Genomic DNA, 18,078 nt, shown 5'->3' with positions numbered 1-18,078 from the left:
GACATCCTTTCCTGGCATTGCACTTCTTGCACAAAGGATGAAACCAGTGTCATTTTGAGCCAGCCCAGATGGAGAACTGGTCTGCTAACTGAAAGCCTGCAGTCAAGGCCACCTCGACCTGGGTTTTCTGTCAGGATTTACTTATCTTTATTATCTCTCTCAACACTAGCAATGGCTAAGGATCATGTTCATGGACACCAGGATTTAACCACACACTGGTATGCCATGGTTATGCCTCCTCTGTCTCCTGTACTTTAGTCTGGACCTGAAAGGCATACAAGTTGCATAGGTTGCCATGGGGATCTGAGCATACCACTTGCTGTTGAAGAGGCCATTTACTGGCAAAATTATACTAGTACTCAATGATGAGAGCTGAAGGCAAGAGACAACAAACAGACTGTCCAGTATGTAGAACAGTCACGCTAATATACTTAATGCACGTCATCTGAAAGCACTAAATTTATACTGAATGCACCTAATATTGGAATTCTCAAACATTTTGTCAAAATTGTCAAAACATTTTGTCATTAGAAAATCGTGATATTACAATAGGGCAAGCTCCTTACTTTGAGAGTTCCTAACACCTCACCCTAGGATTCTTTTTTTCTGTACCTGAATGCTTTGCTCAAAGACAATGCAACTCATGGTATCGGCAAGAGTAGGGCAAGCAAGCAGATCCAAAATCCACACCTGCTGCCTTGTCCAACTAAGATTAACCACCACCTCCTAAAGTGACATTGTACAGTGAATTCTGAACTCCAAGCTTCTGACTCAGAGGCAGGGATGCTATCCTGCACCATAAGACTTCCTCAACCTTGGGTTAAGTTGGGGCAGGTTTGGTAGCCCAGTGAAATGTGCATTCTGAATGCCAGCTGCAGATCCCATTTTGGTGTTTTTGTTAGTTTTGTGTTTGTAACTGTGTTTTGAGATTTATTGCTTCATCAGCCTTTTAAAGCAGTATTGGTTGATATCTTTTAATGACAGTTTAGCAAGACATGACAAAATAACAATTAACCAGACATTTTACATTTCTTTCCAAATAGTTTGTTTTTAACTTACATAAGGCACATTTCTATGTGGCTGATAATGTAGTGAAAATGCAAACAATGAATCACTCATGTCAGTTCATTTAGGGAATACATTAATCATGGTAATGTTCTGTGCACAAATTAGACTAGATGCTAAGGGAACAGTATGAATCCACTGTAAATTGTTGAGTGTTTGCAAGCACGTTGAATTCAACAATGATTTTATTCAGATTTCGAATCTTTTAGGTCTTCTGTAAAATTCAACTCTTTTTAGTAACGTTTAAACTGACAAGCTTAAATTTAAATAAAAACCAAAAGTACTGCAGATGCTGGAAATCCGATTCAGAAATTGTTGGAGTAGCTCAGTAAGTCTGGTAGCACCAAATCAGAGTTACTATTTTGGGTCCAGTAACCCTTTCTCAGAACCTTTGGAATTCTCTTAGTTTAAATATTTTGCTTGGTTTCAATAGTTTTGAATTTTAACATATTAGTTTCCAAATAACCTTTTTATTATTAAAGTCTGTCCATCATATAAAGTAATTTGCAAAATCCTCATCATGCAGGAGGAGGATTTAGTCTGGTGTCTGCACACTTTCCAAATACACATCAAGACTTGGTACTATTTTCCTGCATTTTCCCCATGATCATGTATTGCCCTCTTGAATACATTCATTGAATCACCCTCAACCACACACTTAGGCAGTGCATTCCAAAGGCACACAGTTCACTGTGTGAGAACTCTCTTTCTCACATCACATTTACTTCTGTTTTTGCAAAATGCTTTAAAATCCGTGCTCTCTTGTTCATAAACTTTTTATCCACAAGAGTAGCTTCTCCCTATCTATTCAGTTGAGGCCTCTTGTGGATTTTGAAAACTTCATATCTCCCCTGAGCCTTCCGTGCTGCAACTTTTTCGATCAATCTGATCGTCTCATCCCTGGATCCATTCTTCTAAATCACTTCTGCATTGTCTTAAACGGTGTTTTTAATCGTTCCTAAAGTGTTGGCTTCAGGACTCTGTCCAACTCCAGCTTTAGTCTTATTTAGATTCTTCATAATAGGCGGCTCAGTGGTTAGCACTGCTGCCTCACAGCAGCAGGGTCCCTGGTTCGATTCCAGCCTCTAGCGACTAACTGTGTGGAGTTTGCACATCCTCCCTGTGTCTGCATAGGTTTCCTCTGGGTGCTCCAGTTTCCTCCCACAGTCCAAAGATGTGCAGGTCAGATGAATTGGCCATGCTAAATTGCCCATGTTGTTAGGTGCATTAGTCAGAGGGAAATGGGTCTGGGTGGGTTACTTTTTGGAGGGTCGGTGTGGACTGGTTGGGCCGAAGGGCCTGTTTCCACACCGTAGGTAATCTAATAATCTCCCTGCTCTTATACTCTCTGCACCTGTTATTGAAGCCTAGAATAATATATGCTTTATTAATAGTTCTGCACCTCTCCTGTCATCTTTGACTTATGTACATAGACATCTATGTCTCTCTGCTTCTGCACAGCCTGTAGAATTGTACTTTTTATTATACTGTATCTAATCCTTTTGTTCACAATGTATCACCTCATACTTGTCTACATTAAATTTCATCTGCCCCCTGTCTGCATACACCTCCAACTTGTCAATACTTACTTGTGTAATCTGTGAATTTTGATGTTATTCCATATCATACAAAATCTAGATCACTTTTATATAAATCAGGAAAAGCAAAAGTCCCGGTACTAAACCCTGGGGGCCTTCACTACAAACCTTCCTACGCCTAAAAATTCCCGTTAGCTATTACTCTGTTTCCTGTTATTCAGTCAGTTTTACATTTGGGTTTTTACTTTCACTTTAAGGATTTCATGTTCCTTTCATTCCATGGATTATAACTTTTATTGCGCGGTACCATGTCTAGCACCATTTTGAAAGTCTGCGTACAATACATCAACAGCTTCCGCTCACCAACCCTCTCTGTAAACTCTCCAACACTTTAAACTTGCTTTTCCCCTAAGAAATTGGCTCTCACAAATTAAATTATATTTGTCCAAGTGACTGTTAATTCGGTCCCAAATTATTGGTCTGGATTTTCCACAAAGTGACAATCTTGTACAGATTACCACTCTACTCCTCCTTGTCTCTACATTGCAAGAGCTCTGCATTTCTGAGAGACCATTCCAATCATGACTCCTTCAGAAATGCAGAGCTGTGTTTCCATTCAGCAGCAGGAGAAGAAAAGAGATTTTGTATGGAACTTGTGCAATTAGCATCTCTGTACATTTTCCATCTGGGACTCTGATCATACATGTGTTGGCAGAGTCTACTTCAAATAGTTCACCTGGTGTTGAAACCTGAGCAGAGTAGAGTAATGATAATTGGGAGGGAATAAAGGTTGAAAATATTCTCTAAGCAATCTTCTGAAATGGTTTGATGGATTAATTGAAAGCAATGAGCCAGTCACAAGTGCATAGCCACGTGGGAAGAAGAATAGAGGTATTCTTTACACAATAGATAGAATGGTTATAGTTTATGCAACGTCAGCATGTTCAGACTTTATCAGCAGTCTCTTTGTATGTGTATCGCTTTCTTTCTCTCTCACTCACTGTTGCTGTCTCTCTTTCTCTCTCTGTTGCAGGGCCCCATTTTCGTGTACTCTATTCATTCTTTCTACCCTGTCGTCATCATAAATACCATCTTTTCCCAGCGATTCTCAGTTTTAATAAGTGTCACTGGACTCAAAAAATGTTAATTTGTTTTCTCTCTACATATGGTGCCGGACTTCTTGAGTTTCCCCAGCACTTGCTGCTTTAGTTTCAGATTTCCAGCACCTGCAGTTCTTAATATTTGTGGTTGTTGTTCAAATTATTGATTTATTGTGATTTTATTAAAGATAGCTGAGTTAATGCATAAGGTAAAATGTTTTAAAACATGTTTCCTGCATTACTTTTTGATAAAAGATATTTAAAGTTAAAGATGTCTGTTCTACTTTTAAATGTTTGCTAATACTGCATTCTATTTCCTAGTTTAATCCAGTCAGGAATGGATAAGTTGAGCAGGGAAAAGGTGCCATTAAAAATCTTTCAGATGCTGTATCACTTAAAAAGGCAGTACTATTGTGCAATTTGTGTTAAGAATTCTTGACTTGCCAATGATATTTTCTTTTCCAAAACATGAGATTAAATTTGTTATTTCAGTACATTTACTGAAACTATTTGCTTGTTTGGAACCAAAGTTAATGTTAAAATTATATTAATTGAATTGTTTTCTTTCTCAATTTTAAAACCTAGGCTTGAATCGTAAGGTACTTTATTCGCTTGTGGATTCTGCAGAAGATCACTTCTCAATTGATGAGCTATCTGGAATTATTAGTCTGGAGAAACCTCTCGACCGAGAACTCCATGCTTCATACACTGTTATTGTGAAAGCCACTGATCAAGGCACACTCAAAAAACTGTCATCAGTTTCTACACTTTTGGTTTCTGTCCTCGATATCAACGATAACCCACCTGTGTTTGAACACAGAGAGTACCTGGCCACACTTTCGGAGGATACTCCTTTAGGAACTGAGGTTCTTCAGGTGTTTGCAGCCAGCAAGGATGTTGAAGCCAACACAGAGATCACATATTCCATCATTAGTGGCAATGAACATGGAAAGTTTAGCATAAATGCAAATACAGGTACTTGAGCATACAATAATTGAAGCAAAGTGTGAGAGTCAATTTCTGAGGGACAAAACACTGCTTCTTGTGAGGGTCAGATATCAGAGCACATTTTGGACAAGGACGCACACAATATAGTGATATCAGGTCAACTTATTCAGTAACAAAAGCTATACTTAACAAATGATGACAGTATATTCCTAATGTAGATTCTTCTGCCTCCCACTGACTTCCAATGGTTCATGACTCATTTTTGTTTTCTGAACTTGTATCTTGAAATCTGTGCAGCAAGCTTTGAGAAACAGAGCAGGAGTAGTCCATTCGGCCCTTCGGCACCATTTGTTATGATGATACCTAATAACCGACAAGCCTGTTCCTGCTTTCCCCCAATGTTCTTTAATCCCTTGAGCCCCAAATGCTATATCCAACTCTTCCTTGAAATCACACAATGGTTCAGCCTCCACTGCTTTCTTGGTAGGGGATTCCATCGACCTGCCACTCAGTGAAGACATATCTCCTTGTTTCAGTTCTAAAATTTAAAACAAATGTATTCACTGGCTGGCCAGCATTTATTGCCCGTCCCTGGCTGCCCTTGAGAAGGTGCTGGTGAGTTGCCTTCTCGAACTGATGTAATCTGTAGTCTACGTAGAGCCACAGTGCCCTTCAAGGTGGAATTCCAGGATTGTTGACCCAGTGATAGTGGAGGAATGGCAATATATTTCTAAGTCAGGATGGTGAGTGGCTTGGAAGAGAACTTGCAGATACTGATGTTCTGATATATCTGCTGCCTTTATCCTTTTAGATGGAAGGATCTTTGGGGAACTTCTGCAGTGCATCTTGTAGATGGTTTAGACTTTTGCACATTTCTGCAACGGGGTGCTGACGGTAGAGGGTGTAGTTGCTTGCGGATGTGGTGCCAATCGAGCAAACTGCTTTATACTGCATCGTGTAAATCTTCTTTAGTGTTGCCCAGACAAGTGGGGATTATTCCATCCTATTACTGGCTTGTGCTTCATAGATGGTGGACAGGCTTTTGGGGAGTCAAGAGGTGAGTTACTCACTGCAGTGTTCCAAGCCTTTGACTGGCTCTTGTAGCCACTGTTAAATGGCAAATCCAGTTGAGTTTCTGATTACCAGTAACCCCTGGGATGTTGAGAGTGGAGAATTCAGTAATGGTAACACCATTGAATGTCAAGGGGTGATGGTTAGATTCTCTCTCATTGGAGATGGTCATTGTCTGGTATTTGTGTGGTGCATATGTTACTTGCTACTTGTTAGCCTAAGCCTGAATATTGTCCAGATCGTGTTGCATTTGGACACAGTCTGCTTCAGTATCTGAGCAGTCATGAATGGTGCTGAACATTGTGCACTCATTGGCAAACATCCCCGCTAATGACCCTGATGGCATTGTTGAAGGAGCTGAAGATGGCCAGAGGAGTAGCCCTGAGGGCTCCCACCTGTCCTGAAGCTGAGATGGCTGACCTCCAACAACCACCACTTGCTTCCTATGTGCCAGGTATGACTCAGCCATTGGAGAGTTTTACCCATGGCTTACGTTAATTCCAGTTTTACTCCTTGTTCCATACAGGGTCAAACATGACTTTTATGTAAGGGCTGTCGCTCTTACTTCACCTCTGGAATTCAGCTCTCCTGAATTATGCCCGAAATGTCAAGTCTCCTGCTCCTTGTATGCTGCCTGATCTGCTGTGCTTTTCCGGCACCACACTTTTTGACTCTTTTGTGCATGTTTGAACCAAGGCTGTAATGATATCAGGAACTGAGTGACCTTGTGGAACCCAAACTGGGCGTCACTGAGCAAGTTACTGCTTGATAGCACTGTTGAGGAATACCTTCCATTACTTTGATGTTTGAGGTTAGACTGATGGGGATGTAAGTAACTGGGTTGGATTTGTCCTGCTTTTTAGGTACAATACATGCCTAGGCAATTTTCCACATTGTTGGGTAGATGCAAGTATTGTAACTGTGTACTGCAAGTGCTTGGTGAGGAGTGCAGTAAATCTAGAGTACAAGTCTTCAGTACTATTGCCAGAATGTTGTCATTCCCCATAATCTTTACAGTTTCCAGTGGTTCCAACTGTTTCTTGTTATGACATAAAGGGAATTGATTTGGCTGAATGCTAGGGACTACTGGAAGAGACTGAGATGGATCACCCACTTGGTCCTTCTGGCTGAAGATTGCTGAGGATGCTTCTGCCTTATCTTTGCATCAGTCATGATACCTTGTATCCTTCAACTATAACCCCTGGTTCTGAGTGCTCCTACCAGTGGAGACATCCTTCCTCTATCTACCCTGTCTAAGTAGGATAGGGGTAAACCTAAAATGTTATAGGTTTCTAAGGGATTCCCCCTCCCCCCACAATTCTTCAGGATGTCAGGATATATACCTAATCGATTCAACCTCCTCATACACCTCTCATGCCATGCTAGGAATCAATTTAATAAACCTTTACTGTGCTCCCTATATCGCAAAAATATCTTCCTCCATAAGGAGACCAGAACTGCACAGGTGTGGTCTCACCAAGGCCCTGTGTCATTGCAAGACATCCCTGCTCCTGCTCTCCAATTCTCTCACTATGAAGGTAAACATACCATCTGCCTTGACTGCTTGCTGCAGCTGCTTGCTCACCTTCAGCGATTGGTGCAACAGGACTTTTCAAAGTTCTTTCCTTTTATCCCCTCTAACAAGGGCTGATGATATATTCTCTAATATTACTGTCTTGGTTGGATGTTGATATTTCATTTGTCAATGACAATGGATTGACCCTAACAGGATAACCTAAATAACCCATTCTTACTTTTTTCCTACATACATAATGTTTTTCCAGACTTGATCCTTAAATCCATTTCGATATAAGTCCAAACTTTATTAATCTACACTTGGCTTCTGGTCACAACTAGTAACACTAATCTAATAACTGTTCCTATTTCCCTTTTCAATTTATGCTGTCAGTTCACAATACCAATCCTTATATAGTAGTTTTGATTTATATCTCACCACATATGTATATGTTTTCAATTAAGCATATATGAATAATTAAGTGCTCATCTACCAGGAGCTCTCAGAATTCATATGAGAAGAATTCAAAGCAGTATAAAAGGTACAATCAGTATAACAATATGAAGAATATAAGACTGCTCACATTGCTCATAATTGCAGTGTAAAGAACAGGTTAACATTTAAAAGAAGTTGTGCACACTGTATCGTGTGAAACTTTCATATTGTTTCTGACAATATGCAATTATTTTCATCAGATTTGAAAGGTGTGGGCTGGAAAAAGTGCAGCAGCTCGGGAGTACAGGACATTCCTGATGAGGGGCTTATGCCTGAAACATCGACCCTCCTGCTCCTTGGGCACTGCCTGAGCTGTTGTGCTTTTTCCAATGCCACGCTTTTCGACTCTGAATCTTCAGCATCTACTGTCCTCACTTTCTCTTTTTTTTTCATCAGGTGCCATTTTTGTTATTAAAAACCTGGACTTTGAGACATCGCATGAATATTACTTGACTGTTGAAGTTACGGATGGTGGAACACCTTCACTTAATGATGTAGCGACAGTGAATATCAATGTGACGGACGTTAATGACAACACTCCTAAATTTAGCCAGGATGTATACATGGCAGTGATAAGTGAAGATGCTCCCCTGGGACAGCTGGTTGTCACAGTATGTTTAACACTGTACTTGTTTTTCTTCATCAATTAAGAGTGCTGATAAACAGCATTATGAGAAAAGAAGGACCTAACAAGACAGATCTTTAAAGTCAGAGTTATTAAATGATTATTTGGCGCATCTAAATTGAATTTTCTGTGACATTAATTCTGAGATTTACTGTCTATTGCCTTTTGAATAACCCAATTCATTTGCCTCAGTTTCATATCTTCAGGACACTGATCACCCAGATTTTCTTGATCGTTATTCAGTGTGTTTTTCACTATTTATGAAGTTATGAATATGTTTACATTGGTGGAAAGTGTGAGGTTTGACATGCAGGAAAAAATATATGGTTGAGAAAGAGTTAACAAAATATTTGGGTGATGGAAGAGAAAGTATTTTAATAGACAATATTTAAATAAGATGAGACTGGAAAAGTAAACTTTTATCCTTCTCCACAATAGCTGCCTATTGTGAAATTAATTTCTAATTAAGATTGATGTCTTGAGATCATTTCTTCAGATTTTCAATAAGAAATTGGTCAATAAAAATAAAAGGGACTCAGACTTGGAGAATATGTAACAATTTTACTACTTACATTTTGCAAGTGATCCAGTTACTTAAGATAGAGTAACAGATACGTCAGAGGGTAATTCTTCGTAGTTTCATCCGTCGTGGCACAGTTGCTCAGTGATTATCATTGCTGCCTCACAGTGCTGGGACTCAGGTTTGATTCCAGCCTCCGGCGCCTGTCTGTGAAGTTAGCACATTCTCCCCGTGTCTGCCTGGGTCTCCTCCGGGTGCTCTAGTTTCCTCCCACGGTCCAAAGATATACAGGTTAGATGGATTGGCCATGCTAAAATGCCTGTAGTGTCCAGGGTAGTGCAGGTTGGGGGAATAGGCATGGGAAATGCTGGGTTACAAGAATACGGTAGGGGGCTCTTTGAAAGGTCAGTGTGGCTTGATGGTCAAATGGCTTGCGTCTACACTGTAGAGTTCCATAAATCTATTCTGTTGTCTCTGCAGCAGTCTTCATAGATTGAATGCCCTGTTTCTCATTCAGAATTTGCTTGTATTTCAATAGCCACATGTTTCAATTGATTGTTTGAATTGTTCCCAACTATTTTTTTTACAGTTTTAAGTATTTTGTTCTTACATTGAGGTTTTTGTATTCAAAGTGAATGTGAGCAGTAAGAAATTGTGAAATTGGTCTATTCTTTGGAAATAACTTAATCGTTGACATTTGTATTTAAAATATACACCTTGCACTGCATAGTATTCCAGTGCACTAAGGTGTCATGATGGATCCCACAGTCGTGCCTAAGGTAATACAGGTGTCTACCTAAGATGGATGCAGCAATACTGATAACAAAAATGCTTTGATGTATAATTTAATTAGGGATGATAAATTAACACAAGGAAAATGATAGGGCAGTGATGTGTTGTGATTCTAAGTTATATTGATGTCAGTGTGATCCAGGGTAAACATGTCAGCAGCTTCAGGAGATTTAAAAAACTTGTGGCTAAGTAGAAAAAGAAATATTTGGAGAGATATGGGCCAAACGCAGGCAAGTGGCACTAGTTTGGCATGGAAACATGTTTAGCGTGGACTAATTGAACCAAAGGGTCTGTTTCCATTCTGTATGACTCTATGATCTGACAGTTGTCATCGTCTCAGAAAACTTACCATAGACATTCGTTCTCCTGAAATAGAATAGACTGGTGAATTTAACCTGAGATTCACTGTGCCTCAGGTTTTGGTTCAAGACACTCATTGACAGAGGGGAATGTAGGGACTGTACTGTTGGGAGAGTCTTCTAAACTCTGCTGTGACTACCTAGAGTCATAGAAATTTACAGCACAGAAACAGACCCTTCGGTCCAACTCATCCAGGCCAACAAGATACCCAAGATATATCTAGTCCCCTTTGCCATGCCATTCTAAGCCCCTCCCAGTCATATACCCATCTAGATGCCTTTTTGAATATTTTAATTGTACCAGTCTCCTCCACTTCCTCTGGCAGCTCATTCTATACACATACCACCCTCTGAGTGAAAAAGTTGCCTCTTAGGTCTCTTTTATATCTTCCCCATCTCACTCTAAACCTATGCCCTCTAGTTCTAGACACCCCACCCCAAGGAAGAGACCTTGTCTATTTATCCTATCCATGCCCCTCATGATTTTGTAGACCTTTTATAAGGTCACCCCTCAGCCTCCTACGCTCCAGGGAAAACAGCCCGAGTCTATTTAACGTCGCCCTATGGCTCAAATCCTCCAACCCTGGGCAACATCCTTGTAAATCTTTTCTGAACCCTTGCAAGTTTCACAGCATCTTTCTGATAGGAAGGAGACCAGAATTGCATGCAATATTCCAACAGTGGCCTAATCAATGTCTTGTACAGCAGCAACATGACCTTGCAACTCCTGTACTCAATACCAATAAAGGAAAGCATACCAAATGCAGCCTTCACTATCCTATCTACCTGCGACTCCACTTTCAAATAGACTACAATTCTGCCCCCACCCCCCCCACCACACGAGTTTAAATGTGTGAGTTTGAGTGGGCGGCACGGTGGCACAGTGGTTAGCACTGCTGCCTCACAGCGCCTGTAGACCCGGGTTCAATTCCCGACTCAGGCGACTGACTGTGTGGAGTTTGCACGTTCTCCCCGTGTCTGCGTGGGTTTCCTCCGGGTGCTCCGGTTTCCTCCCACAGTCCAAAGATGTGCGGGTCAGGTGAATTGGCCAAGCTAAATTGCCCGTAGTGTTAGGTAAGGGGTAAATGTAGGGGTATGGGTGGGTTGCGCTTCGGCGGGTCGGTGTGGACTTGTTGGGCCGAAGGGCCTGTTTCCACACTGTAAGTCTAATCTAAGTCTAATCTAATCTAAATCTTCCTGAGCAGTTCTAGCAAATCTCTCTGCCAGTATATTAATCCCCTTCCAATTTAGGTGTAATCCATCCTTCTTGTACAGGTCACTTCTACCCCACAAAGGAGAAACCAAAGGTTTTTACAAATACATTAAGGACAAAAGGTAATTAGGAAGAGAATGGGGCTCCTCAAAGATCAGCAAGGCGGCCTTTGTGTGGAGCCGCAGGAGATGGAGCAGATACTAAATGAGTATTTTGCATTAGTATTTACTGTGGAAAAGGACATGGAAGATATAGAATGTAAGGAAATAGATGGTGACATCTTGAAAAATGTCCATATTACAGAAGAGGAAGTGGTGGATGACTTAAAGTGCATAAAAGTGGATAAATTCCCAGGATCAGATCAGGTGTACCCTAGAACTCTGTGGGAAGCTAAGGAAGTGATTGCTGGGCCCCTTACGGAGATATTTGTATCATCGATAGTCACAGGTGAGGTGCCGGAAGACTGGAGATTGGCTAACGTGATGTCACTGTTTAAGAAAGGTGGTAAGGACAAGCCAGGTAACTATAAACCGGTGAGCCTGATGTCGGTGGTGGGCAAGTTGTTGGAGAGAATCCGGAGGGATAGGATGAACAGGTATTTGAAAGACAAGGATTGATTGGGGATAATCAATTGTGTGGGAAATCATGTCTCACAAACTTGATTGAGTTTTTTTGAAGAAGTAACAAAGAGGATTGATGAGGGCAGAGCAGTAAATGTGATTTATGTGGACTTCAGTAAGATATTCAACAAGGTTCCCCATGGGAGACTGGTCAGCAAGGTTAGATCTCATGGAATACAGGGAGAACTCGCCATTTGGATAAAGAACTGGCACAAAGGTAGAAGACAGAGGGTGGTGGAGGGTTGTTTTTCAGACTGGAGGCCTGTGACCAGTGGAGTGCCACAAGGATCAAATGCTGGGTCGACTACCTTGATCGTATATGCTTACATCCAAATCATTTATATAAAAGAGATAGTGTTAGTAAGTTTGCAGGTGACACCAAAATTGGAGGTTTAGTGGACAGTGAAGAAGGTTACCTCCAGGAGTGGCAGCTGGAGTTTAATTTAGATAAATGTTAAGTGCTGCATTTTGGGAAAGCAAATCTTAGCTGGACTCATACACTTAATGGTAAGGTCCTAGGGAGTATTGCTGAACAAAGAGACCTTGGAGTGCAGGTTCTTACCTCCTTGAAAGTGGAGTCATAGGTAGATAGGATAGTGAAGAAGGCGTTTGGTATGCTTTCCTTTATTGGTCAGAGTATTGAGTACAGGAGTTGGGAGGTCATGTTGCGGCTGTACAGGACATTGGTTAGGCCACTGTTGGAATATGCATACGATTCTGGTCTCCTTCCTATTGGAAAGATGTGAAACTTGAAAGGATTCAGAAAAGATTTACAAGGATGTCTGTTTTGGGGTAGAAGTGACCTGTACAAGAAGGACAGATTGCACCTAAATTGGAAGGGGACTAATATACTGGCAGGGAGATTTGCTAGAGCTGCTCCGGAGGATTTAAACTAGTAAGGTGGGTGGGTGTGGGACCCAGGGAGATAGGGAGGAAAGATTGCAACCTGAGACTGGTACAGTTGAGAACAAAAGCAGGTCAAACAGTCAGGGCAGGCAGGGACAAAAAGCAGAGAACAAGATAGCATTGACAAATTAAACTGCGTTTATTTCAATGCATGAGGCCTAACAGGGAACGTGAATGAACTCGGCATGGTTAGGAACATGGGACTGGGATATCATAGCAATTACAGAAATGTGGCTCAGGGATAGACAGGACTGGCAACTTAATGTTCCGGGATACAAATGCTACAGGAAGGACAAAAAGGGAGGCAAGAGATGAGGGGGAGTGGCGTTTTTGATAAGGGATTACAGCTGTACTGTGGGAGGATATTCCTGGAAATATATCCAGGGAAGTTATTTGGGTGGAACTGAGAAATAAGAAAGGGATGATCACCTTATTGGGTTTGTATTGTAGACCCTCTAATAGTCAGAGGGAAATTGGGAAACAAATTTGTAATGAGATCTTATTTATCTGTAAGAATAATAGGGTGGTTACAGTAACTTTCCAAACATCGACTGGGACTGCCACAATGTTAAGGATTCAGATGGAGAGGAATTTGTTAAGTGTGTACAAGAAAATCTTTTGATTCAGTAGGTGGATGTACCTCCGAGAGAAGTTTCAAAACTTGACCTACTCTTGGGAAATAAGGCACGGCAGGTGACTGAGGTGTCAGTGGGGGAGCACTTTGGGGCCAGCAACCATAATTCTATTAGTTTTAAAATAGTGATGGAAAAGGATAAACCAGATCTAAAAGTTGACGTTCTAAATTGGAGGAAGGCTAATTTTGATGGTATTGGGCAAGAGCTTTCAAAAGTTGATTGGGTGCAGATGTTCGCAGGTAAAGGGTCGGCTGGAAAATATGAAACCTTCATGAATGAGATATCGAGAATCCAGAGAAAATATATTCCTGTTAAGGTGAAAGGAAAGGCTGGTGGGTATAGGGAATGCTGGATGACTAAAGAAATTGAGGGTTTGGTTAAGAAAAAGAAGGAAGCATATGTCGGGTATAGACAGGATAGATCGAGGGAATCCTTAGAGTATACAGGCGGCAGGAGTATACTTGAGAGAATTCAGGAGGTTAAAAAGGGGACATGAGTACAACTGCAATATTCAAAAGGCATCTGAATGGGTACATGAATAGGAAGGGTTTTGAGGGATATGGGCCAGGTGCTGGCAGGTGGGAGTAGATTGAATTGGGATATCTGGTCAGCATGGATGAGTTGGATGGAAGGGTCAGTTTCCATGTTTTACATCTCTGTCTCCATGCTGTCTAGTTTGGACTCCCCCACCCCAGGAAAAGACCTTGTCTGTTTACCCCATCCAGGTCCCTCATGATTTTATAAACCTCTATAAGGTCACCCCTCAGCCTCCAACACTCCAGGGAAAATAACCCCAGCCTATTCAGCCTCTCCTGAAAGCTCAAGCCCTCCAACCCTGGCAACATCCTTGTAAATCTTTTTGAACCCCCCTCAAGTTTCACAATATCCTCTCTATAGCAAGAGACACTCTTGAACGTCAGGATTACATTGATAATGAAATTTGGATTGGATCAAATTAATGAGGATTTATATTTTAGTGTAACTGATGTGTGTGATATGACTTTGTACAATACCTGTAGTTTGTGGAAGGTGGGAATGTGGAGGCCAACAATTAGAATGTGGAGAAATTTTTCATTGAGTTCAGTTCATTAGAGACCACAGTTGCAAAGAGTTATGTGAGCAGAAGATTATCTTTGTTTGCAAGAGGAAAGCTTTTTTAAAATTGAAATATTCTTTTTTAAATTAGTTGAGAGAACAGTTTGAGAACAAGCCATATAATTGCAGATCAATAGGTGAAGTTGCTTAATGCTTTTTTTAATAACTGAAATCCCACGGTTTGCTATTTATTGGTTTGGATGCAAAATAATGATGTTTTTTTCAATAATTCAATACTGAAATGTCAATGAGTTTATTATAATCATCAGTTGAAAACCAGCTTTACCCCTCGTACTAATTACGCAGTTAAATCTGAAACTCGAATGCAGTGTAACCCTAATGATTTTACTGTTTGCTGCAGGTGGTGGCTGATGATTCAGATGGTCCATCAAACAACCAGATTCATTATTCTATTATTCATGGGAATCAAGGAAACCCATTTACTATTGATAATGCCAATGGAGAAATAAAAGTAGCACAACATTTAGACAGAGAAAAAGTGAGTAGATAAGAAGTAACCTTGCAATTGAATAAATTTTACATTTGTCAATTTTATTGCTTTCCGTGATAAGCTGCTGATCCATTAATAAAGAACCAAAGCTTCTGTATATGCAACTAAAGCGATTTAAGAGTTTGAATTATGATCACGTATATAAATTACAGTGAAAAGTGTTTTTTGTTTGCAAAACGCAAGGTGGCACCCTGCTGTGGTGCCATCTTGAGACACTGAATGTAATTCAAGATTTTATTGTAATAGAATTAATCTTTCCCTCCTCCTGTTAGCCTCTGCTGCTCCTCCTGCTCGCTGCTTGACTTCGGTCTCTATGACTGGCTCTGGGGTCTCTGTTACAGGCCCGCCTCCACCATTACCTCAACTCACACAACCTCTGCATCCTAGCTGGACCCATGGGACTGGTCTCATACCTCCTGTTCCCCATGCGACGCTACTCCAGATGCTCCAGCTCATCAGTCATTGGGTCCAGGCTCCTCCATCGCTGATGCTGAAGCCTCTCTGGCCTGGGGCTGAATGGGGCCCCGGCTTCAACCCGCACCTCCGTGGAATAAAACCCACAGAAGCTTTCACTGCGCTGAACAATGGAAGTGTACGAGATGGTGTAGAGTTAACCGGCTCCGTTACATTGGTGCCAATGAGCAGTTGAGCCTTGGCATTAGGAGCTGAGTGCTGCCAACCTCGCAACGCCATCTTGGAACTAAAATTTAAACTGTGCTCATCTTTTCTTTAAAGAGAATTTTTAATCAGGCTCTGTGAGAGAAGATGGCAGCCTCTGAGTTTTGATTATGATTTTAAGTAGACATTTTCATTTATAATATTTATAAATGAAAAAAATCCTTGCTGTATGAAAATATTTCTTCTACATAGATGTAGCTTTGGTTTTCATCATCTCCTTCTCTTGTGTAGATATCTGGCTATACGCTGACAGTGCAAGCTTCAGACAATGGTGTTTCACCTCGTTTCAATACGACTTCAGTCAATATTGATGTGGCTGATGTCAATGATAATCCTCCCATGTTCTCACAGGCAAACTACAGTGTTATCATCCAGGTAAGAATAACCTATTAATTTGATAGGATTTGATAATCCCTGAGTAACTTTTTAAAAAAATGTAAATTATTAAGTTGAAGCAAAAATTGCTAGATCCTAAACAAAGACGTTTAAGATATTTGATGTTTTGAATTCAGCTCTCAAAGACCACCCCTTAGCCACCCATTGATGCTTCCAGCGAAGCCCATGAGCCATGTAAGAATCAAGGAAACTAACTAATAGTTTATCAGCAATGGAGGAATTGAAGGAGGTGGTGAGAAAGTAGAGCTCCGCGTCATCAGTGCACATATGAAAACTAATATTGGAAGCGGAGTAGGCATGAAACCCCCGACTGACTTAGTATTCATTGCCATTTGTGGAAGAGATCTCCAAACATCTGTTACCCTTTGTATCTAGAAGTACTTCCTAACACCCCTCCTAAATGGTCTGGCCCTGATTCTCTGACTGTGCTGTCGAGTTCCAGAATTTCTAACCAGTGGAAATTGTTTATCTACCTTACCTAATCCTGGTAATACTTTGAAGACTTTGATCAGATCGCCTCTTAATCTTGACTTTTTATTCTGTCATTAAGGAGCAGCATGTAGGTGAGAAATATGACTGGGACCATAGATTCTTAAGGCACACTAGAGGAAACAGTGTGGGAGCAGGAAGTGAAGCCACTAAAGTGATCCTTGGCCACAATTTGCTAAAAATGGAACCTACATGAGAGCAACCAAACTAGGTGATGGAGAAGAATGGTATGGTCATCCATATCAACGGGAGGAAAATTTTATATTTATCAGTTACCTAGGACGTCACTTGAGTCTTTGCTAAGAGCCAACTCTGTATTATAGAATACAAGAATAAAGGCAAATGTGTTCATAGTGAGAGCAAAAATCCAACTGAAGGGATTCATACGTGGAGTTCTGGGACAGTTGAAAATTAATTTGAAAAGCATCAATATACTTAAGACCTTCAAATTGTAAAGGGAGTTCGAAGGGATCAACCTTTTATTTTTCTTTAGGAGAGTGACAACACCCATTCAGATCTTAAACCTTTTGTAAAGATAGTGTCCTGTGCAACCCCATTCTATAATTCTTACTGTGTCTGTTAAGACTTTTACTGACGTCTACCCTCTCAAAAATGCATCTGCCCTTCCTCAGTTCCTTAAATACCTGAAAGCTTTACATGTGGCTCTGCTATCACTGTGTGCTGTTATTCCAACAATGTCTTTGATAATCTTCCATCATCATCAACACCAATTTATTCAAAACTTGATCTTCACGTTGTTTGATGGGATGTGGGCACCATTGTCAAGGCCACAGGTCATGAAATGAGTTTGTCAAAGGCAGTGGATATTATACCAATTAAATGGTCTGTTTTATCCTGGCCGGAATCAAGCTGCCTGAGCAATGTTGGAACTGCTCTGATCGAGGCAAGTGAGGAATATTCCATCACAATCCTGATTTTCCGCTTTGTAGGTATGGGGGAAAGTACTGGGGAGAGAGAGGTTTAAGCTACAAGCCACAGAACTCTGAGCATCTGACCTGTTCTTCTGGCCACGATGTTTGTATGGCTGATCCAGGATTTTGTTAATGATAGTTCAGACATATTAATATCAGTGAACATCAAGGTGCAATGGTTAGATTCTCTCACATTAGAGCTGGGCATTTTGGCACTTGTGTGGTGTGAATGTTGCTTGCCACTTTTCAGTCCAAGCCTAGTTATTGTGCAGGCTTTGCTGCAAATGGACACAAACTGCTTCAGTATTTGAGGAATTACAAAAGATACTGAATATTGTGTAGTCAAGAGTGAACATTTCCACTTCTGACATTATGATGGCTGGAAGATCATTGCTGACACAACTGAAGATGAATGGACCTTGGATACTACCCTGAGGATCTGCTGCAGAAATGTCCTAGATCTGAGATGACTGATCTTGAACAGCCTCAACAGTCTTTCTTGCTCGAAGTAACTTCACATAGCAGGGAGTTCCACTCCTGATTGCCATTGACTCCAGTTTTGCTACGGTTCCTT

The 18,078-nt window shown here is 40.9% G+C and overlaps 1 protein-coding gene across 5 annotated transcripts in view; it reads left to right on the top strand.

Annotated features, from left to right (window-relative positions):
* fat1a (FAT atypical cadherin 1a) overlaps positions 1-18,078 on the top strand; it is a 202,425-nt gene that overhangs the window by 151,033 nt on the left and 33,314 nt on the right. For all 5 annotated transcript variants that reach the window (XM_060823915.1, XM_060823906.1, XM_060823897.1 and 2 more), the window contains exons 14-17: positions 4,289-4,678; positions 8,130-8,344; positions 14,860-14,997; positions 15,919-16,062. In XM_060823915.1, coding sequence (XP_060679898.1) covers positions 4,289-4,678; positions 8,130-8,344; positions 14,860-14,997; positions 15,919-16,062 — 887 coding nt within the window. The remainder of the gene's footprint in view (positions 1-4,288; positions 4,679-8,129; positions 8,345-14,859; positions 14,998-15,918; positions 16,063-18,078) is intronic.

This window comes from Hemiscyllium ocellatum, chromosome 1 (genome assembly GCF_020745735.1).
Source record: "Hemiscyllium ocellatum isolate sHemOce1 chromosome 1, sHemOce1.pat.X.cur, whole genome shotgun sequence".
NCBI lineage: Eukaryota > Metazoa > Chordata > Chondrichthyes > Orectolobiformes > Hemiscylliidae > Hemiscyllium > Hemiscyllium ocellatum.
The sequence above is the reverse complement of the archived record's forward strand: the minus strand, read 5'-3'. Positions and strand labels throughout refer to the sequence as shown.